Source organism: Geotrypetes seraphini, chromosome 3 (assembly GCF_902459505.1).
Source record: "Geotrypetes seraphini chromosome 3, aGeoSer1.1, whole genome shotgun sequence".
Taxonomy (NCBI): Eukaryota; Metazoa; Chordata; class Amphibia; order Gymnophiona; family Dermophiidae; genus Geotrypetes; species Geotrypetes seraphini.
This window is the reverse complement of record NC_047086.1, coordinates 372,946,255-372,970,214: the sequence shown is the minus strand read 5'-3', so window position 1 is coordinate 372,970,214 and position 23,960 is coordinate 372,946,255. Positions and strand designations below refer to the sequence as shown.

At 47.7% G+C, this 23,960-nt stretch overlaps 1 protein-coding gene across 3 annotated transcripts in view; it reads right to left on the bottom strand.

Moving 5' to 3' along the window:
* RTN4 (reticulon 4) overlaps positions 1-23,960 on the bottom strand; it is a 165,007-nt gene that overhangs the window by 12,053 nt on the left and 128,994 nt on the right. For all 3 annotated transcript variants that reach the window (XM_033936833.1, XM_033936835.1, XM_033936834.1), the window contains exons 4-7: positions 18,512-18,719; positions 16,030-16,168; positions 9,255-9,324; positions 5,147-5,193 (exon numbers count right to left, since the gene is read on the bottom strand). In XM_033936833.1, coding sequence (XP_033792724.1) covers positions 5,147-5,193; positions 9,255-9,324; positions 16,030-16,168; positions 18,512-18,719 — 464 coding nt within the window. The remainder of the gene's footprint in view (positions 1-5,146; positions 5,194-9,254; positions 9,325-16,029; positions 16,169-18,511; positions 18,720-23,960) is intronic.

Genomic DNA, 23,960 nt, shown 5'->3' with positions numbered 1-23,960 from the left:
CCAGAACCACATTCAAATTCCACACGACAGACGGAGGCTTAAGAGGGGGACAAACCCTGAGTAACCCTTTCATGAAGCGTGTCACCAAGGGATGGACTGACAGAGGGCGTCCCTCCAGAGGTTGGTGGAAAGCAGAAATCGCACTGAGATGAACCCGCACCGAAGTGGTTTTCAAGCCGGAGCGCGACAAATGAAACAAATATTCTAAAACCGAGGATACCGGAACTGATACCGGATCCAGGTGAAAAGACGAGCACCAGGTGGAAAACCTGGTCCATTTCTGCGCATAGCAAAGCCTCGTCGAGATCTTGCGGGAGGCTTCCAACACCTCCTTCACCGATTGAGACAGGTCCGGAGGAGTCAGGGAACAAGAAACCAGGCTGTCAGGTGCAATGACTGCAGATTGGGATGTAACATGGATTCTTGACTCTGAGACAGCAGAGAAGGAGAGACAGGCAGGGGGAGAGGCTCCCTGGCACTGAGCTGGAGCAGAAGGGAGAACCAGTGCTGACGCGGCCACCGAGGTGCTATGAGAATCATCGTGGCCGTGGACGATTTTAGGTGTACCAACGTTCGCATGATCAGGGGGAACGGAGGGAATGCATACAGGAACCTCCCCTCCCAGTCGAGTAGGAAGGCATCCGCTTCCAGACGGTCCTGCGAGTACATCCGAGAACAATATAGTGGTAGTTTGTGTGTCTCCGGAGAGGCAAACAGATCCACCTGTGGCGTTCCCCAGCGAGCGAAAACCTCGCGTAGAACTGCTGAGTGTAGAGTCCACTCGTGCGGTTGCAGAAGTCGACTCAGTTTGTCCGCCAGGCAATTCCGTTCTCCTTGGATGTAGACCGCCCGGAGGAAGATGTTCCGGGAGGCCGCCCACTCCCAGAGGCGAAGAGCTTCGGAGCAGAGGGGCCATGACCCCGTTCCTCCCTGCTTGTTCACATAATACATTGCCACCTGATTGTCCGTGCGGACGAGGACCACCTGGTCCTGCAATATGTGAACGAAGGCTCGAAGTGCTAGGAAGATGGCTCGCAGCTCTAGCACGTTGATATGACACTGACGGTCTTCTGTCGACCACAGGCCCTGCGTGCGAAGACCGTCGAGATGGGCTCCCCACGCGTACTCCGAGGAGTCCGTGGTCAGGACCTTGCGAAAAGGCGGAGTGCGAAACAATAGCCCCATGGACAGATTTGAAGAGTCTGTCCACCAACGCAGCGATTTCCGCAAGGGCGGAGTTACCGAAATGAGGCGAGACACCGGGTCGCACTCCTGACGCCACTGGGACGCGAGGGTCCACTGAGGGATCCTCAGATGTAGCCTCGCAAACGGCGTGACATGTACCGTCGAGGCCATATGGCCCAGCAGCATCATCATGCACTTGGCCGACACCCTCGATAGTTGGGAGACCTGGCGGCTCATCCGTACCAAGGTTTCCAACCGCTGGGTCGGCAGGTAGGAGCGTAGGCGCACCGTGTCCAGCACCGCACCTATGAATTGAAGAGACTGCGACGGCCTCAACTGAGACTTTGGAAAGTTTATCTCGAACCCGAGAGTTTGCAGGAAGGCAATAGACTGTCGGGTCGCTGAGATAACCCCCTCCCTGGTCGGGGCTTTGATGAGCCAATCGTCCAGGTAAGGGAACACATGGAGTCCACGTGACCTGAGGGCTGCTGCAACCACCACCATGCACTTCGTGAATACTCGTGGGGACGCGGCCAGGCCGAAGGGCAGTACCCTGTACTGGAGGTGGAGGTCCCCCACCTGGAATCGTAAGAATCTTCGACAGGCGGGGTGCACCGAAACATGGGTGTATGCTTCCTTCAGGTCGAGGGAGCACATCCAGTCCCCTTCCCCCAAGAGGGGGTACAAAACCGGGAGAGATAGCATTCGAAACTTCTCCCGGGCCAGGAATTTGTTGAGCTTCCTGAGGTCCAGTATGGGGCGCAGGTCCCCGGTCTTTTTTGGGACCAAAAAGTAGCGGGAGTAAAACCCCGTACCCCACTGGTCCTTGGGGACCGGCTCGACCGCCCGAAGCTTCAAGAGGGCTTTGGCTTCGGTTATAAGGGTCGGTAGTTGCGAACGGTTGCAGGGGACTAAACTTGGGGGACTGTCCGGCGGCGAGGACACAAAGTTGAGCGAGTAGCCCTCGGAGACGATCCGGAGCACCCAAGCGTCTGAGGTAATCCCGGTCCATGCCTCCCGGAAGGACCGAAGACGGCCCCCGATAGGAAGGGGTTCCTGAGAAAGTGCGGAGGGGAACCCGCCCCGTCCGCTCAGCCCGTCAAAAGGAAGGCGCGGGTTTAGAAGGGCCCTGCGCCTGGGCTTGGGTTTGTCCCCCTCTGCCTCGCTGAGACGGACGTCTCGGAGGCGGTCTGGAGAAAGCCGGAGTCGACTTCTGAGGGTATCGGCGCGGCGGAGGCCGAAAGGGTTTCTGCGGCGGGGGTCTAGGTTTGGGGCGGACCAGGGATGCTAGAGAGCGCTCCTGTTCCGACAAGCGTTTGGTCGCCGCATCCAATGACTCGTCGAATAACTCGGACCCCACACAGGGCAAGTCTGCCAGGCGTTCCTGCAGGTTTGGGTCCATGTCGAGGGTGCGAAGCCAGGCCAAGCGGCGCATGGCCACCGCTAGGGCCGACACCCTCGAAACCAGCTCAAAGGCGTCGTACACTGCGTGGAATAGGTACAACCGCAATTGAGACAGGTTGGACATAAATTTATCGAATCCTGCTCTTTGGGAGTCCGGTAACGAGTTTCGATATTGAGGGAGGTCCTTCACCATACCACGCAAATAGGAGGAAAAGGTGAAGGCGTAATTTAGAACCCTGGTGGCCATCAGGGAATTTGAATAGAGGCGACGGCCAAACTTGTCCAGGGTCCGCCCCTCCCTGCCTGGTGGAACCGCCGCAGAAACCCGTGAGGGCTGTGATTTTTTAAGAGCAGACTCCACCAGAAGAGACTGGTGTGAGAGCTGCGCCTTATCGAACCCTTTAGGGGGAATCGTCCTATATTTCGATTCCATTTTTGAAGGCACAGACGTGACTGTAAGAGGGTTTGACAAGTTATTCAGCCAGGTTTGCAGAAGGACACTGTTGAGAGGGAGTCTAGGCACCTCCCTAGGAAGAGTGGGGAGGTCCTGTTCCTCCAAAAATTCTTTGGAATACCGAGAGCCTACCATCAGGTCAATCCCCAGGGCTTGGGCCATGTCCTGAACGAAGGATGAAAATGAGGACGGCCTAGCCTGGGGAGACGGGGTTCTCGACCGCCCCCCCGAGGAGAGGGGGGAGGCCTCATGGGAATAATGAGGATCCCTAACCGATCCCGAATCCCAGGATCCCCTCTCGAGGGCCCTCGAGGGGGAAGGGGAAGTTATCCTCCTCGCAGAGCCCTTGGGTGAGGACCCAGGGGTTCGTGGGACACTCTCCCGTTTCCTCGGCGAGGCGGCCCGGGAAGATTTCCCATGAGGTGAGCGGAGGAGCCTCGGGTTGTCGAGGCGCAACTCCGACACCTGCAGCGCCTCGCCCCCGAACGACGAGGAGCGGTCGCGCCGAGGCGAGCCTCGGGGTCGCTTAGACTTCCTCGATCGACGCCCCGTCCGAGGTCGCGTCGAGGGCGAGGCGTGTCTGGAAGACCCGGAGGAAGAGGAGGAAAGACGGCGCACTCTGCGCAACTTTTCCTTGGGCCTTACACTCCGCTCAGGGGGTTCCCCCGAGGTCGAGGTCCGGGGCGGGGCCGAGGTGAACGGGGCCACCGTACCCGAGACCGAGGTCGCCGAGGTCGGGGCTCCCGAGGGAGCCGAGGCCGGGGCCTCCGAGACCGAAGGCGCCCCGGCCGAGGTCGAGGCCGCCGGAACCGCAGCACGCTGCAACACTTCCAGGGCTCCCGACAGCTCCGATGAGATCAGAGCTCGGAGGAGATCCTGGAAGGCCGGAATCCCCACGAAGGTGGGGAGTTCCGAGTCCGGGGCACACTCCCTGGAGGGCGACCTCGGTCTCGAGTATTCCCTCGGGGTGTGCGGAGTCGAGGTCCGATGCGGGGCCGGGGTCGACCCACCCGCCTTGGCCTGACTCGAGGATGGCTTCTTTGCTGAAGGGGATAGAACAGAGGACTTACCCGAAGCTTGCTTCACTGACGACGCCTTCAAGGAAGAGGGCAGAGGCGAGGCCGAGGCCCCCAAGGACGCCGAGGCCGAGGTCAAGGCCGGGGCCGAAGCCGAGGCCGACGTCGAGGCCTTAGGTGCGTCGACGGCGAACAATTCGGCCATTCTTGCCTTACGGCGACGGAGGGCCCTGTTTTGGAAGGTAGCACAGCGATCACACGAGTCTGTCGGATGTTCGGGCCCAAGACAGACAATGCACCACCGGTGAGGGTCGGTGATGGAAAGCAACCTTTCACACCGGCTGCACTTTTTGAATCCCGTAACAGGACGGGACATCCACGAAGGAAAAGAAGAAGGCCGGGAACGTACCGACGTCCCGCGGCCACGGATTCCGGGAGTCCCCGGAGTCCGAGGAAAAACGAAAGACTTTTTTTTTTTTTTTTTTTTTTGAAAAGAACCGAAAAGAAAAACAGCACCGCGAACTAATTCGAAGGGAAAACAAACTAAACGCGGCAGCTAGAAGGCAAAAACACTGGAGCTCAGATCCACAGGGCTTTCTTGCTCCGCGGAAAAATTTGAACTGAGGACCACGAGGTGGGATGCGCCCTCTAGTGGGCGAGAAGGCACGCACATGCGTGGTGCAGTGTGCAAACTTGAAACTTCAATCAAGTTTGCTTGAAAAGCTGTCCGCGCCGGGGCTCCGTAGATGACGTCACCCACATGTGAGAATATCATGCCTGCTTGTCCTGGGATAATCTGTTGACTAATCAAAAGATTTATTTTATTGATGTGTTTATTCAAAAGGGGTTCAGGTTAGGATGTAATCATGACTTTAGTACAAACTAGAAACCATTTTAAGAGGCTAAAAAACCCTTAGCATTGTATTTCTTCTGAATGCAACCAAAATGCAAAGAGTCCTGTGTACAGGGGTTCACCTACAGACAAACATTCCAAATTCTATGTATATAAAAGCCTGGACTGAACACCTTAAAGGGTTACTTATTTGGGAAGTTAAGTTGATCACATAATAGTTTTAAAAATTCTTACCTGGTGTCTTTCATAAATAACTGGAATACTGAAAAGTGAAATCAGAGCTAAGGAAAAAAAAAATAATGTGGTTTTCGTATGAATGTACTCATAATCAAAACCTTATTTACACATGACTGTTCAATAAGCATATGAATATGGTATTTCACTTCCAACACAAATCAAACTTAGATTTTGATGACAGTTTAATAGTGGCAGCGGCGCCCTCGGGAGACCCTTGATAAAACACAATTCTGTGAAACATGTCGGGTCTGACTCCCTGGGTCTATGCTGAGATAAGTATTAAGTACTTTTAGAATCATGGCATTCATAAATTGAAGAGTCTTGGAATATTTATTTCTTAAAACTTCTTAAAGTCTAAAGTTTAACGACTGAAAAATTATTAAACAAATTTATAAATATAAAATAAATAAACATAACGTTTTGAATTACGGTATAAACCCGACAGCCAATGATGAGGCACCCATAGTAAATCTCCCGCTCTTTAAATTTAATTTTGCGGTGGAGTGGTGGGGCTGAGGCGTCAGCTTTGTAAAACCAATACAATCTGGACACATTTTTTGACATACATATAGATTATTCAGTCTGGATTACACCAACCAATATCTTGTGGCCACAGGTTTAACAAGCTGTTATATTTAGGGCAGGGGTAGGGAACTCCGGTCCTCGAGAGCCGTATTCCAGTCGGGTTTTCAGGATTTCCCCAATGACTATGCACTGAAAGCAGTGCATGCAAATAGATCTCCTGCATATTCATTGGGGAAATCCTGAAAACCCGACTGGAATATGGCTCTCGAGGACCGGAGTTCCCTACCCCTGCCCTAAGTCAAGGTATGTTGCAAGACCCTCTACAAATAATGGAAAAGGGCCAACCAGAGTGTCTGTATTACTCGGCAACTCCAAATACCATGATGAAAGGTATTAGGGGCCAGGTGACATTTGTTACATAGCGGTGTAGTTGCACAACCCGCCATGGCGAAAGTACTTTTAAAATTTTACAAGTCTAACAATAAACATCTAAAGATTTCCAAACCTTTTTAAAATGTGAAAAAGTGTGTTTTAATAGCAGCTACCTCCTCTTATTTTCTTACTAAAACAGACAGAATTCCACCAGGCACATTCAGACAAAATTGAACTATTTTTCCAGTTTGCTAAAGTTTGCTGCATCGCTATTCCCATTAATATATTAGACAATTTTAGCTCCTTTTTTGTTGTTTAAGACAGGATGCAAAGCTACAGAAGGTAAAACAAGTTTGTAAGTCGGAGGGACATAAAAATGAAAAATAAATTTCAATTCTACCCCTTACAGATCATCAAAATTGTCTCACATTTGGGCAAGTGTACAACATATGTTGTAGGATCCCAACATCTGACTAGGAAGATCAACAGTCCTGAGATCCACCCCTCTGCAACCTAGACACTTTATATGGCATCCAGAGGGCCCGATGAGTCACATAAAACAAGGACTGAGTAATCCTTCACCCCCACAACTTATCCCAATTCATGTTCCCACATACAGGTAGTGATCAACTTATGACCACATCCAGTTATGACCGACTGGTCGTAGCCTGATTTGATTGTAAGTTGAAAAATGGCTGCCATGAGTTCTTGTGGCAACCTCACGAAACTGCCAAACTTCATGGCATTCTTGCGAGGTTTCCGCAGGAACTCAAGGCAGGTTTTTTTCAGCAAGACTGCATGGGCAGGTGTATAAGAGAACCACTCCTGCCCTCACTCACTGTGCTGGATTGCCAAAATCTAAGGGAGGCCCAGGGGGAGGGAAGGTGGGAGGGAGCGTGAGTGGCTGCTGCAGTCAGGTCCAGTCACAAAGTCAACTGTCGTTAAGTTAGGTAGGTCATAAGTCAACAACTACCTGTATGTTCCAAAGCAAAACATCTAGCATTACTCAGACTTACATTTTCTGTAAACCGAAGAATCTTTATTTTGCCTAAGTAGTCCAATACAAAAATCACGTTAACTAATGTCCCTGCTCAAGTAATTTAGAACTATTAAAACAAAGGCATCCAACCTTGGCCCTCGACAGGTAGGATTTTAGGATTTCCCAAATGAATATGCATGAGATCTATTTGCATACAATGGAAGTAGTACATGTAAATAGATCCCATGCAAACTCATTGGGAAAATCCTGAAAAAGACTGTATTGCAGCTCTCAAGGACAACCCTGCCCTATTCAATTTCTCAAAAGATAAACTCTCTCATTTAATACCGTATTTTCACGCATATAACGCGCGCGTTATACGCGTTTTTACCTACCGCGCATACCCCTCGCGCGGTATATGCGTGAGCGCGGTATACAAAAGTTTTAAAACATAGTTCCCACCCCGCCCGACGCCCGATTCACCCCCCCCAGCAGGACCGCTCGCACCCCCACCCCGAACGACCGCTCGCACGCGCTCCCACCCGCACCCGCATCCACGATCGGAGCAAGAGGGAGCCCAAGCCCTCTTGCCCGGCCGACTCCCCGACATCCGATACATCCCCCCCCCCAGCAGGACCACTCGCACCCCCACCCCGAAGGACCGCCGACTTCCCGACAATATCGGGCCAGAAGGGAGCCCAAACCCTCCTGGCCACGGCGCCCCCCTAACCCCACCCCGCACTACATTACGGGCAGGAGGGATCCCAGGCCCTCCTGCCCTCGACGCAAACCCCCCTCCCTCCAACGACCGCCCCCCCCCAAGAACCTCCGATCGCCCCCCAGCCGACCCGCGACCCCCCTGGCGAACCCCACGACCCCCCCACCCCCCTTCCCCGTACCTTTGGTAGTTGGCCGGACAGACGGGAGCCAAACCCGCCTGTCCGGCAGGCAGCCAACGAAGGAATGAGGCCGGATTGGCCCATCCATCCTAAAGCTCCGCCTACTGGTGGGGCCTAAGGCGCGTGGGCCAATCAGAATAGGCCCTGGAGCCTTAGGTCCCACCTGGGGGCGCGGCCTGAGGCACATGGGCCCAACCCGACCATGTGCCTCAGGCCGCGCCCCCAGGTGGGACCTAAGGCTCCAGGGCCTATTCTGATTGGCCCACGCGCCTTAGGCCCCACCAGTAGGCGGAGCTTTAGGATGGATGGGCCAATCCGGCCTCATTCCTTCGTTGGCTGCCTGCCGGACAGGCGGGTTTGGCTCCCGTCTGTCCGGCCAACTACCAAAGGTACGGGGAAGGGGGGTGGGGGGGTCGTGGGGGTCGCCAGGGGGGTCGCGGGTCGGCTGGGGGGGCGGTCGGAGGTTCTTGGGGGGGCGGTCGTTGGGGGGGGAGGGGGGTTTGCGTCGAGGGCAGGAGGGCCTGGGATCCCTCCTGCCCGTAATGTAGTGCGGGGTGGGGTTAGGGGGTCGCCGTGGCCAGGAGGGTTTGGGCTCCCTTCTGGCCCAACTACCAAAGGTACAGGGAAGGGGGGTGGGGGGTCGTGGGGGTCGCCAGGGGGGTCGCGGGTCGGCTGGGGGGGGGCGGTCGGAGGTTCTTGGGGGGGGCGGTCGTTGGGGGGAGGGGGGGTTTGCGTCGAGGGCAGGAGGGCCTGGGATCCCTCCTGCCCGTAATGTAGTGCGGGGTGGGGTTAGGGGGTCGCCGTGGCCAGGCGGGTTTGGGCTCCCTTCTGGCCCGATATTGTCGGGAAGTCGGCGGTCCTTCGGGGGGAGGGATGTATCGGACGTCGGGGGGGGGGGCATCAGGCTTTCAGGATGGGGACAGACCTTCAAGGGGGGACAGTGCACGGAAGTCAGGGGGGGTGAACGGAGAGTCGGGACCACGCACGGAAAGTCAGGGCAGTGCACAGAAGTCAGGGGGGGTGAACGGAGAGTCGGGACAGCGCACGGAAAGTCAGGGCGGGCGAAAGGAGCGTCGGGCAGCATGCGCGGTATACCCGTGAGCGCGGTATGCCAAAGTTTTTGCACATATCATCGTGATTTCTGCGCGCTATACCCGTGTGCGCGTTTTATACAGGTGCGCGTTATTTGCGTGAAAATACGGTAACTGGACCACATTCCAAATGCCTTGATCTTGCCAAAATCAACCCAACTGACCATAGCCCTTTGGATTTTAATATTAAAATGAAACAAGACAAGCATATTTTTCAATTAAAGCTTAAGAAGACTTACCCAAAATCATTAATGTCAGACCATTGAACAAGGCACCAACATATGTCAAGATCCACATCAAAACTGCAAACTAGAAGGAAAAGAAGATACATTATTTTGATTGTACAGTCATCACAGTTAATAAAACTTAAGGCCCCGAGTGTCTGAAAAATTCCAAGGGTGCATACAAGGTTCATTCAGAGCAGCAAAGGTTTCCAGGTTCAATGCATTAGAATATGAAGACAAATATAATAACCCTCCCTACCCTAAACACATCTATTGCATAAGGACTATGCTGCTAGATATCACCTGATCTCAGACTATGACGAGTACTCCTGTAGATAAAAACTTTTTCCTTATTTTATTTGTACAATTTAGTGCAAACTTGTACAATTCAAATGTACCCCACAGTGCACAATGCAATTTTAACGGATGACAATTTTTTACACATCACTATTTAACCACCAGGCATTTCCCAGCTATATCAGCTAATAATGGTTTATTAATCCAGAGAATCAAACCATTATATCTTCCATTTTGGCTCCAGATTGGGTTCAGCTTCTATTCTGAGTTAATGCCAATGAAGAGACATAACTGGTTCAGCACATATGAATCAACTACTTGTTCACAATATTTGAAAAGATCTTTTGAACACAGAGAGAACAAATCAATAAACTGTCAAGTACTCTTGAGAAAAAAGTGTGAAAAATTTTTAAAAAGTGAATAAATTCAAATGATCAGCAGAAATAAATTAATACATCTCAAGACTACTACGCCTCTTCACATATAGATAGGTACACTCAGGGGCGAATTCTCAAAAAGGTTGCTGCTCAGATTGGCCAGACCGCGACTGGGTCAAGACCGAGGTCAAAGGCGTCGAGGTCAGGACTAGTTGGCTTACCACCGAGGAAAACTGTATGGTAATAATAGCCTTAAGCATGTCCTCGAACATAAGCACCGAGACCAAAGGTAGTTGGGTCAGAGGTGCAGCAGTGCGCTTCTTCGGGGGCGACCTCGAGGAAGAGTATTCCCTACGTGAGGAGGCACGCTTAAAGTGATGTCTCGAAGAGGTGGCACTGACATGAGACTCTGAGGAAGGCTTCTTTGCCGTCACACCTGAGCAGGAAAAAGGAGACTTACCCGAGGTTGGAGTAGCAGGAGGGGCCGAGGCCGAGCTCGAGGCCTGTCTCGCAGGATCCATGGGGCCAAAGAGTTAGAGAATCTTGGCCACCCTCCGACGAAGAGCCCGCGGTTGCAAAGTTGCACAAAGAGGACATGACTCAGCGCGGTGCTCTGCGCCCAGGCACTCCACACACCAACGATGAGAATCGGTGATGGAGATAACAGGAAACAGGGTGACAAAAGAAGACTATCTGACCAGGTCTAAAGCAGTCAAAGCGGCAGTAAGAGAGGCCAAGATTCAAACAAAAGAACAACTAGCGAAAAACATTAAAAAAGGGGATAAATCCTTCTTCAGATACATTAGCGACAGGAAACGAAACACAGATGGAATAGTACGTCTCAGGAAAACAGACGGGACCTATGCAGAAACGGATTCTGATAAAGCCAAACTACTAAATGAATACTTTTGCTCAGTCTTTACTTGTGAAGCGCTGGGGACCGGTCCACAATTGCAAGCAAGGCAAACATTGGAAGATCCGTTTCAAAACTTCAAGTTTACACCCAGCAGCGTCCATGGCGAACTATCAAAACTCAAGGTGAACAAAGCCATGGGACCGGACAATCTACACCCCAGGATTCTTAGGGAGTTGTGTGATGTCCTGGCAGAGCCGCTATCCGTGCTGTTCAATCTTTCCCTAAGTACCGGAAAAGTCCCCATGGACTGGAAAACAGCTAACGTCATTCCATTGCACAAAAAAGGTTGCAGAACGGAAGCTGCAAATTACAGACCGGTCAGTCTCACCTCAATAGTGAGCAAACTCATGGAAAGACTTATTAAACAAGAATTAGATACGATCCTGACCGAGGAGAATCTACAGGATCCCCAGCAGCATGGATTCACAAAGGGAAGGTCCTGTCAATCCAATCTGATCAGCTTCTTTGACTGGGTTACAAGGAAACTGGATATGGGGAAGTCTCTAGACGTCGTGTACTTGGACTTCAGCAAAGCTTTTGATAGCGTCCCGCACCGCAGATTGTTGAGCAAGATGACTTCGATGGGATTGGGAGTGATATTGACGACATGGGTCAATGACTGGTTAAGCGGTAGAATCCAGAGGGTGGTGGTTAACGGTACCCCCTCCAATACATCGGAGGTGACCAGTGGAGTGCCACAGGGATCGGTCTTGGGACCGATCCTTTTCAACATATACATAAGAGATCTGACTCAAGGGCTTCAAGGTAAAATAACACTATTCGCCGATGACGCCAAACTATGCAACATAGTAGATAACAGCACCTTACCCGACAGTATGGAGCAGGACCTGCTCTTATTGGAACATTGGTCCTCGACTTGGCAGCTGGGCTTTAATGCCAAAAAATGTAAGGTCATGCACCTAGGCAGCAAAAACCCATGCAGAACTTACACTCTGAATGGTGAGACCTTAGCTAGGACTGGGGCAGAACGTGATTTGGGAGTAATCATTAGTGAAGACATGAAAACTGCCAAGCAGGTGGAGAAAGCTGCATCCAAGGCTAGACAAATGGTGGGATGCATCCGAAGAGGTTTCGTCAGCCGGAGGCCCGAAGTTATAATGCCCCTGTACAGAACCATGGTGAGACCTCATCTTGAATATTGTGTTCAATTCTGGAGACCACATTATCAAAAAGATGTGCGGAGAATCGAGTCGGTTCAGCGAATGACTACCAGGATGGTCTCGGGACTCAAGAACCTCCCATATGAGGAAAGACTGAATAGACTACAACTATACTCGCTCGAGGAACGTAGAGAGAGGGGGGACATGATTGAGACTTTTAAATATATCACGGGCCGCATCGAGGTGGAAGACGATATATTCTTTCTTAAAGGACCTTCAACCACAAGAGGTCATCCGCTGAAAATCAAAGGTGGGCAATTTCATGGCGACGCCAGGAAGTATTTCTTCACCGAAAGGGTGGTCGATCATTGGAATGAACTTCCATTGCAGGTGATTAACGCCAGCAACGTGCTCGATTTCAAAAAGAAATGGGATATGTATGTGGGATCTCTAGCCGGGTGAAGTCTGGGGGTGGGTCATTAAGGTGGGCAGACTTGATGGGCTACAGCCCTTTTCTGCCGTCATATTCTATGTTTCTATGTTTCTATAACCCGGATGCACTTAGTGCAGTTTTTAAAACCGGAACGAGGACGGGACATAAGAAAAAAGAAAGCTGCGGCCCTGTGAGGCCAGGCGGCCAGAGGAAGACCGGGAACCCAGTCAAAATTATATGAACTGAAAAAAATGAAAATAAAGAAAATAAGACGCGAGTACAGCGACTCAAAGGAAACACAAATAAGCCACGGTGCAAGAGGGACAAAGAGAACGCGCGAAGTAAGGGAGCAGTGCTTCTGGCTCCACGGAAAACATTGAACTGAGGACACGCTGAGGAGACGCATGCCCTAGGCAGGGCGGGAGGGGCACGTGCACCTGCGCGGGCCAATCGCAAGCCTGAAGGTCTTTGAGCAAGTCTGTTTGCGAAAACATCCGCTAGGGTGCTCCGTCGGCGACGTCACCCACATGTAGAGAATATGCTGCCTGCTTGTCCTGGGATAATGTTAAGAATGGCTGATTTTTTCATATCATGGGTCCTTAGTCTGCAGAGTTGCCCATCCTTTTAAGTGAAAAAATAAGTGTTATAAAAGTTCAAACCATTTGCTCGTCATAAATACAGTATTCAACAAAAATGTTCCCTTATAAGTTGCCCATCTACTACTACCCTCCTCTCAAACACAGGCAAACTGGGTTAGCAACTCAATCTAACTGAAAACCCCTTCCCAAAGCGTCCCTCATTACAAGAGCAGGGGTTGAGACTTCTGATCTCTCCCCATGTAAGATGCACAGCTAAAGCCACCCCACTTTTTCCACATAATTGGATTTATTCAATAAATGCAAATACTCCTGGATTTTTTGCAGAATGATTATCTTGATAGTCTGCCTAGGATCAAATATATATCAGTTGAGAAGATGGTTTACTATAAAAACTAAATGCAATGGAGCTAATTGTAATGACACTAAAACACACTATTTTAAGAACTGTTCTAACAAGTGTTATTTTTGCTCAATGCCACTTGATGAATCACGTATGACTACCCATCGAAGAACAATTGTGTGCTTGCCAGGAAAAACCCTACTTTTGGCATTTCTTGCTTATAGATTAAGCAGGAGTTCAGATTTTCAAAGCACAATCTAGCATTGATAATCTAAACCAGTGGTCTCAAATTTGCGGCCCGCCAGGTACTATTTTGAGGCCCTCGGTATGTTACCATTGTTCTGGAACGTTGCCCACCTCACTGCTGTAACCTCACGCAAGAACTTTCCTGTGTCTGTACACAATTGTCCTCTCCACTCCACCTCACAATCGCGTACAGATGCAGGAAAGCACTTGCGTGAGGTTACAGCAGCAAGGTGGGCAGCATTCCAGAACGTAAGGTAACCATTGGAAGCAGTGCAGCTTGTGCGTGTGTATGTAATCTCGTGAAAATTGGCACCTCTCCTGGTGGTGACTGCTTGATGTAAGATGACGGTTGTGTCTGGTGCTGGAGGAGGTGAGAACTGAAGGCGGTTGCAGACAACTTAAGGCACAAGTTTTTCAGAACAAGTTGGATTCTCCCCTGTATAAAAGCCTAGAGGACTACACTAAAATCTTGTCTCTTGCAGTTGATACTTTAGAATCTAAATCACAATTTTGCATGAGGTAAAACTCTTTATAGTTTATAAATCTTTCCTTAATTGCTTCTGATAATTTCAGCTATACACAGCTGAAAGCAGTGCAACATGCAGAAAGTGAAAAGCTATCTAAACTTCACTTTCTGCCTGTTGCACTGCTTTCAGCTGTGGATAGCTGAAATCATCAGAAGCAATTAAGGAAAGATTTATAAACTATAAAGAGTTTTACCTCTTGCAAAGTTGTCATTTCTTTAATAAGACATTAACTATTTTTTCTGCCGCCCTTCAAGTACCTACAAATCCAAAATGTGGCTGTGCCAAGGGTTTGAGTTTGAGACCGCTGATTTAAACAATCCCTAGTTTCCTGCAAGAGTGCAGAGGTAAATTCTGTGACTGAGGGTTAAATTTCTGCATCAATTCTCTGGCATTTTTGCATAAATTGTGATCGTTACATATTAAATTCTGTACAAAAGTTTTCCAACCTTACTGTGCCCTTGCATAAAATGTTTAGAATTTTATGGGTAAGGGAGGAGACCAATTGTGATGTTTTTATTGCATTTAAGAAAGAATTCCTTGTTATAGTGTTTAGGCTCTGTTTATTATGAATCAGGATTAAAATAAAAACTGTGGATACAGATGTTCTGGAGATAACATATTAAACACTGACATATAAAACCATGAAAATTCAATTAAAAAAGTACAATGATAAAAAATACTGTGATAAAAATCCAACCGGACCCTAAACGGTCCATGTTTCGGCGAACACGCCTTTCTCAGGGGTCCACTGGTTTGCAACCTCACATATAAAAGAATTGGACTGAAAACAGTCTATTGTCTTTAAACATGTGAGCAAAAAACACCGCAGACAAGCTGAAGTAGCAAAAAAATGCATTTGCTCACATGTTTAAAGACAATAGACTGTTTTCAGTCCCAATTCTTTATATGTGAGGTTGCACACCATTGGACCCCTGAGGAAGGCGTGTTCACCGAAACACGGACCGTGAGGGTCCGGTTGGATTTTTATCACAGTATTTTTAATCATTGCAGAATCTGGCTTTGTCTGCTCCTCTTTAAGCTGGCACAGTAGTCCTTGAAGCCGTGTAGAAAAAACTGCAAATAAAGTGAAAAAAACAAAAGGTACCACAAGACAATAAATGGAGTAGATCAGCAAGACACCTTCATGCTCGCCTATAGAAGGAAGAACTGAAGGATGCAGCCGAGACTGAGGAGGAGGAGGAGCATAGATTAACAACCCTAAAGCTCAGCATACCATCCGTATTGCAATGAAATAGCATTATACATTTATATAAAGTATCAAAGGTTGAAAGATACAGTAGCTCGTTAATCTATGACCCTTATTTTTTGGCATTATTTGGTGGCATTGAAAAACAAAACCATATTTTCTCAAAACATGCTCTAATAGAGTTGGTTTCTAGATGAAAATGGTTTCTAGATGACTTTTTTGTAAAAGCTGGTTAAAACTACCCGTATTTTAATAAACCAATAAATTTAAATTGTAAGGCAACAAGATTTGAACTTATAAGTTGAAATCATATATTTGATAAAGTCATGTCACAAGAGAGACAAAAAGTTTTACGGGGATAGCTTTATTATTACAGGAGCCACAGAAGGCTAAACTTTGAAATTTTTTAGGCATCTATTTTATCGGCCCACTTTGAGGCTTTTTACACGTCAGTTTAAAAAACATGAAAATCTGCATTAGTTTCATTGAATAGATTTTAAAATGTATAAGATCGCCCAAGTTTCATTTGTTTTGCTTATATAAACAAGGAAAAATTTTGACACAAAGTTGCAAAAATTTATAAATTAAAAAAATGCAAAAGCTAAGGGCTCCTTTTACAAAGTAGTGATCCCAGCACAGCAAATTGACGAAAACCATAGGAACTGAATGGCTTTGTTGCATTTGCTGCCATGGCTTTGTAAAAAGAGCTCTAAATCTTATGACTTACCTTCAGAGAGTCAACCAAGTCTTCCACCAGAAAGAGACGCCTGAGTTCTTTAACAGTGCAGTTAATGTGGCCCAGAACAACATTGCTGTACTTCTGGACCAACTCTTCAGATATACCAATACTGGAGTCTAAGTAAGCCCTGCAGCATGAGAAAAATCATCATTAAATATCTTTGAAGGCCAAATTTACAGAGAAAGGGACTTCAACCAAAAAAATACAACACTCCACAAACTGTACCCCTAAACTATGGGCCATAATCAGTCTGCAGTCACATCTCATCTAACTCAGCAGTGATATAAGTACATTCTGTCACCGACTACTTTAATAGTCACTGTGCTAGCACTGCAAGTACGCACAAAAACAAAACAAAAACTTATTCTAAGCCTTCCCTAACAGCAAAAAGGGAGCCCAAGAAGGCTTCAATGACAAGACAATCAAGGCACAACGAAGGGCTCATGAGGATGAGATGTCAATAATCCAGCCACGGGTGTAAAGTTCAACGTTCACTTCCGCAGTGCTACTATCAATAAAGTGAACGTTGAACTTTACACCCGTGGCTGGATTACCGACATCTCATCCTCATGAGTCCTTTGTTGTGCCTTCCCTAACTACATAAAACACAAGATCAGCAGCAAGCAGTGTTTTGAGTACAGTCCCTATCTGAATGCTTGCTCCAGCAAGGAGGCCTCCAGGCACTCAGGGATTATAACTGTATAGTGTGATGCATCTGCTGTTGTAGAAGGGCTGCAGGAAGTTACATTCCCTAGTCTGTGGCTGTCAGAACCTGGATGAAGAATTAAAACCAACTTCTGTAGGACCCAGAGGACAACACCGGCACCCAAACAGAGCTGGATCACTAGGTAGGAATAGAATACATACATGTTGCCAAAACATAGGGACTATTCTACACTAGAAGTCTAACTAGAATACACTTAGCGTGTTTAAAGAACTCCCACTTCTGAAACTTTAGTCAACCACCACTTCCTATTATTCCCCCCTCCTTAAGTTGACTATGCCTCCCTGGAATGGAGTGAATGGAAATGGAAAATCTTTGTGCTCCATCTTCACTCAGATGTCCACTATAACATAAATGTTTGTGCGAAACACAACTCCACAAAGATCCACTGAAGTACAAGTCACTTGATCAAAGTCATGGTCTCAATATTCAGAAATGCAACACAAGCTAGGGATGAGCAGTTTATTACCAGCAGAAATTTTTTTCACCTTGTCACTGATGATGCGGCAGAAGGAAACCCTGGCGGGGCAGGCCGTGAACAAGCTTATTCAAAGCCTACTTGTGCTAGCCATCCACCGCCGTTGCTGCTGCTTTAGGAGGTCCTGGAGGTGTCAGGCCTCACGGGTTGGGGGGGAGGGGAAGACAGCTGTTAACTGAATTTGGGGGAAATGAATCGACTCAAATTGATTCACTGAAGTGAATCGGTGAATCGATTCGAATTGGCAAATCTGGCAGTGCTACCACTTTAACAGTGGAAATGACATGAGCAGGAACAACTGGGGATCATTCCTGTCCTGACTAGCTACTGGACCACCAGCATTGTATGGTAGGTTCAGGGTTTTGGGGGGGGGGGGGGAGTGCTTCTCCTGTTCAGAGGAAAGTTATAGTACACAGCATAAATGTTTGTCAAAAATATACTGGCATTTTCAGCTGAAATAAGGCCTAATAAAGATTTCAGGCTATTTTCAGCATCAAAACTGAAATTCGGTCAGCTTACCCAAATGTCCACCACTGACCACTCATTACTCAGCTACCTCTTACTGTGAGCTGGTATGCTGTACATTAAGATATGAAAGCAATATTTCAATAAAGCACTTACTAACTGCTTTAGAATTTAATTAGTGAGAACATAAGAATAGCTTTACTGGGTCAGACCAATGGTTCATCTAGCCCGGTATCCCACTTTCACAGTGGCTAATCCAGGTCACATGTGCCTGGCAAAAAACCCAAATAGTAGCTACATTCCATGCTACCAATCCAGGGCAAGCAGTGGCTTCCCCCGTCTGTATCAATAGCAGACTATGGATTTGTCCTCCAGGAACTTGTCCAAACTTTTTTTTTTAAACCAGCTATGTTAACCACTTTTACCACATCCTCTGGCAACGCATTGCAGAGCTTAACTATTCTCCAAGTGAAAAAATATTTCATCCTATTTGTTTTAAATGTATCTTCCTATAACTTTATTAAATGTCCTCTAGTCTTTGTAATTTTTGATGGAGTAAAAAAAATTGATCCACCTGTACCCGTTCTACACTACTCATGATTTTGTAGTCCAGGATGATAAAGGGGATGGAACTCTTCTCATATGAGGAAAGACTAAAGAGGTTAGAGCCATTCAGTTTGAGTGGTTATAAAAGTCTGATTAGGCTCCTCTTCTCTCGGGCATCAAAATAAAGGATTTAAAAAATAAAAAAAAAATTACACACAGTTCTTTTCTTTGAAGATAAGAGTGAAAACTTCTCTCACCTAAATGGATGGCCTTCATCTGACTTCTGGACAGCCTGCAGAACGCCTTTGTATATCCTAAAGCTGATGGTGACAGAGAGCAGAGCCAGGGCAATGTACGCAGACACGCTCACAATGCTGAACACAGTCAAGGAAAGGAGCAAGAAGAGGCTGGCCCCAAACACTATGCCCGTCTTCTTTATGTCTCGCCAGTACAGCAGGTCAACAACTGCAGGAAAGCAGAAAGACATTACAAAATTGAATGCAGCCAAGAGGTCAAGGTTTCAGTGGTTTAAATACTTAGCAAAGAAAAAAAACACTCCAGGAAGACAACTCTGTTCAGGTATCCCAAGGATATCTTCAAACTCACTCAAGTTAGGCATTTTTGGCTTATGTCCTGGTCTTTCAAGTTTGCTAAAGTTGCTTTTGAAGGTAGTCTGGTTAGCTGGGCTCCCTGCCTGTGCAGGTCTACTTTATTCTCTAGCATGCAGAGATACTATTAGAATTCTACCAGCTCTATTAATACTAAAGAGAATATTTAGCAACACCAAATAAGGCAATGTATTTAATAAGCCTTTTATTCCAATTGAGAAATACTTCTTCCCTTGCAAAGATAACCCTCCCTTCTCTGAATCATATAACCCTTCTTGCTTCAGTCTAAAGAAGCTCTTTAAACTAGTTTGTCACATTTGGCTTTACTGTTACTCACTGACAGGCTTATTTTGCAATTGTCTCTAATGTACAAACAGTTTTCCCCCCAGAGTTTAAGACTTCACACAAATGCCAAGCAAATTCCATTTGAATGAAGGTATCGGCATTAAGGGGACTCTCATTTCTGGGGCTAGAGTTGCTTTACATCTCTCGTCCCAGGAATTAAATTCCTAAGTATAAATCATTTGCTTTAGGGACTTTAACTCCACCTAGATTATTACTAATAATAATTTCTTTGGTACTATTAGACATACCAATTCTGGACACACATCTGCAAACACCTGTCTCTAGTGGGCTCACAATTTAAGGTTTATTTTTATTTTTTTGTACTTGAGGCAATGGAGGGTTATACGACTTGCCCAAGGAGCTGCAATGTGACTTGAGCCCAATTTGCCAAGATCAAAGACCACTGCACTAACCATTAGACTGGTCCTCCACTCAGATCAGTATTTATTTTAAAAATTTCTACCATCTTAAACCTAGATGGTTTACAAAATATTACATACATAAATTTAAAACAAAGACAAACATCAATAATAGAGAATGACACGGTGACAAAATTCATCACCGTTCCCGTCCCCGCGGATAACGTGGGAAACCATCTTCATGTCATTCTTTAAGGAGAGAGGGAAGAATCAGAGTATGAATGGCCTCAACCACTAACCCACAAGCTTTGCTTTGAAGAATTATGGTGTAGAAGGACCGAGGTTGAAATAGACATAAGTACATAAGTAGTCGCCTCCGCCGGGGCAGACCAGAGGTCCATCCAGCCCAGCGGTCCACTCACGCGGCGGCCCATCAGGCATATTGCCTGGTCAGCGGTCCCTGACTAATTTTATTACCTACCTCTACACTTATCTCTAAACCTTCCACTGCTCTTATCTGTACCCCTCAATCCCTTTGTCTTCCAGGAACCTATCCAGGTCATCCTTGAAACCCTGTACTGTGCTATTTCTTATCACGGCCTCCGGAAGGGTGTTCCATGTGTCCACCACCCTCTGTGTGAAAAAGTACTTCCTTGCGTTTGCTTTAAACCTGTCCCCCTTCAATTTCATCGAGTGACCCCTTGTTCTTGTGGTTTCTTTCAAATTGAAAAATCTGTCTTTGTCAACCTTTTCGATGCCCCTCAGGATCTTGAAGGTCTCTATCATATCTCCTCTGAGTCTCCGTTTTTCCAGGGAGAACAGCCCCAGCTTCTTCAGTCTGTCAGTGTATGTAAGGTTCTCCATACCCTTAATCAGTTTAGTTGCTCTTCTCTGGACGCCCTCAAGCATTGCCATGTCCTTTTTGAGGTACGGTGACCAGTACTGTACACAGTACTCCAGATGCGGGCGCACCATAGACACTAGAAAATGGCATGGGATTATTTCCCGGTGACGGGAACGGTGATGAATTTTGTCACCGTGTCATTCTCTAATCAATAATTAGTTCCTCAGAAAATCTACAATCAGAAGAAATCAGACCCCATAGAGAGGCATTGACAAACAGTTTCCTAAATGTACCTCTATCAACACATTTCCGTATCTGCCCTACAAGTGAGTTCCACAATTTTACTCCTGCACAACAAAAAAGTCATTGCGCTGGTTTCTACATGGATTGGGCATTCGCCTTCAACAGAGCAGAATTTTCAGAGTGCAGTGATCTTTTAGGTTGATAATTAGTCATCGTGCTCTTGAAAAAGTTCTGGGATTGTACCATATAGGAATTGATGGCAAATCGTCACTGCCTTATACTGAACTCTAAATGCCACTGGTAGCAAGTGTAATTGTCGAAGATAAGGTGTAAAATGAGCATATTTTGACATTGCCGTTATCAATCCGCCTGCAGTATTTTGTACTCGGTGCTTGAGTTCCCCTCTGCTATGGGGGTCCTCCAATTTGATTTGTTACAAGTTGTCCAATCTATTCTTTTACCTCTAAGCACAACAGAAAAATTAAGCTAGCAACTTCCGCACCATTTTTAGTTTACCTGCTGATATTAAAAAGCATACAATAAAGCTTGACACAATTACATTTTTGCAGTTTGAAGATGCTTTTACTCACAATATAGCATGCAAATACTGCTCAGGTGATCGCCCACCTGGCCAACAGTGATCACACCTAACGGTTTGATGCAAGAACTAAAAAGCAATGTTACTTACCGTAACAGTTGTTATCCAGGGACAACAGGCAGCTATTCTCACTAATGGGTGATGTCATCCGACAGAGCCCCGATACGGACGTCTCACAAGCATGTGTTGCTTGAAGAAACTTAGAAGTTTCGAGATGCCCGCACCGCGCATGCGCCAGTGCCTTCCCGCCCGATGGACCGGGCGTGTCTCCTCAGTTCAGGTAGCTAGCCGAGAAGCCAACCCAGGGGAGGTGGGTGGGATGTGAGAATAGCTGCCTGCTGTCCCTGGATAACAACTGTTACGGTAAGTAGCATTGCTTTATCCCAGGACAAGCAGGCAGGTATTCTCACTAATGGGTGACCTCCAAGCTAACCTCAATGGGATGGAGGGAGAGTTGGCAATTTAGGAGAATAAATTTTGTAACACTGTTTGGCCAAACTGTCCATCCCGTCTGGAGAAAGTATCCAGACAATAATGAGAGGTGAATGTATGAACCGAGGACCAAGTGGCAGCCTTACAAATCTCCTCAATCGGTGTCGATCTGAGGAAGGCTACAGAGGCTGCCATTGCTCTGACCTTATGGGCTGTAACCTTACAGGGAAGGGATAATCCAGCCTGGGCATAGCAGAAAGAGATACAAGCCGCCATCCAGTTGGAGATGGTGCGCTTCGATACAGGTCGTCCCAACTTGTTCGGATCAAAGGAGATGAAAAGTTGAGGAGCAGTTCTGTGCGGTTTGGTGTGATCCAGGTAGAAAGCCAAAGCACGTTTACAGTCCAGTGTGTGAAGAGCTGATTCACCATGATGAGAGTGAGGCTTTGGAAAAATCACTGGAAGTACAATGGATTGGTTTAGATGAAACTCAGAAACCACTTTAGGCAGGAATTTCAGATGAGTGCGAAGGACCACCTTGTCATGATGGAATACTGTGAAAGGTGGATCCGCCACTAAGGCCTGAAGCTCACTGACCCTGCGAGCAGACGTGAGGGCTACCAGAAAAAACACTTTCCAGGTAAGATACTTAAGTGGAGCCCTGTTGAGAGGTTCAAACGGAGGCTTCATGAGCTGAGAAAGGACAACATTGAGATCCCAAACCACAGGAGGAGGTTTGAGAGGAGGATTAACATGGAAAAGTCCTTTCATAAATCTGGAAACCACAGGATGAGCAGAAGGGTTTCCCTTGTAGAGGCTGATGGAAAGCCGCAATAGCACTCAGGTGGACTCTTATAGATGTAGACTTGAGACCAGACTGAGACAGGTGTAGAAGATAGTCCAACACAGAGGATAGTGAAGCTCGCTGAGGCTCCTTGGAATTGGACACACACCAGGAAGAAAATCTAGTCCACTTCTGGGAGTAGCATTGTCGAGTAGCAGGCTTCCTGGAAGACTCCAAAACATCCCTCACCACCTGGGAAAACTGGTGAGGGGTTACGTTGAGAGGAACCAAGCTGTCAGGTGGAGAGACTGCAGGTTGGGATGAAGCAGTGATCCTTGATGTTGAGTAAGTAGAGAAGGAAACACTGGAAGAAGCACCGGCTCCCTGCTGCTGAGTTGAAGTAGAAGGGAGAACCAAGGTTGCCTGGGCCACCGAGGAGCTATCAGAATCATGGTGGCCTGGTCTGATTTCAACTTGATCAGAGTCTTTTGAATGAGAGGAAATGGAGGAAACGCATACAGAAAGCGATTCCCCCAATCCAACAGAAAGGCGTCTGCCTCGAGGCGATGAGGAGTGTAGATCCTGGAGCAAAACTGAGGCAGTTTGAAGTTGTGGGGAGCCGCAAAGAGGTCTATCTGAGGCGTCCCCCATTGTGCAAAGATCCGATGAAGGGGGTTGGAATGGAGAGTCCATTCGTGAGGCTGGAGGAGACGACTCAAGTTGTCTGCCAAAACATTGTCCTTCCCCTGAATGTAGACAGCTTTGAGGAAGGCATTGTGGCGAACCGCCCAATCCCAGACTCTGAGAGCTTCCTGACATAGGGAGGCCGATCCCGTGCCCCCCTGCTTGTTTACATAATACATGGTGACCTGGTTGTCTGTGCGGATGAGGACCACCATGTCGTGAAGCAGATGTTGAAAAGTTTGAAGAGCATAGAAGATGGCTCTGAGCTCCAGAAGATTGATTTGATGGAGGCGGTCCGCACTGGTCCAGAACCCCTGAGTGCGAAGCCCATCCAGATGAGCTCCCCAGGCATAGGTCGAGGAATCGGTTGTGAGAACCTTCTGGTGAGGAGGAGTGTGAAACAGCAAACCTCTGGATAGATTCGAAGAGGTCATCCACCAAAGTAGAGACTGCCGAAGAGCAGGAGTGACTATGATGTGTCGAGTCAACGGGTCTGACACTTGAGTCCATTGTGAAGCTAGGGTCCACTGAGGAATTCTGAGATGGAGCCTGGCAAAGGTTGTCACATGAACTGTAGAGGCCTTGTGGCCCAGGAGGACCATCATGTGTCTCGCTGAGATGGACTGGCGAGAAGATACAGACTGGCAGAGATGAAGAAGAGCATCCATGCGCTGCGGAGGAAGGAATGCTCAAAGCTAAATGGTGTCCAGTACCGCCCCAATGAAGGGAAGGGACTGGGTAGGCTTCAGATGAGATTTGGGGAAGTTGATCTCGAAGCCCAGGCTCTGCAGGAAGCAGATCGTGGTCAA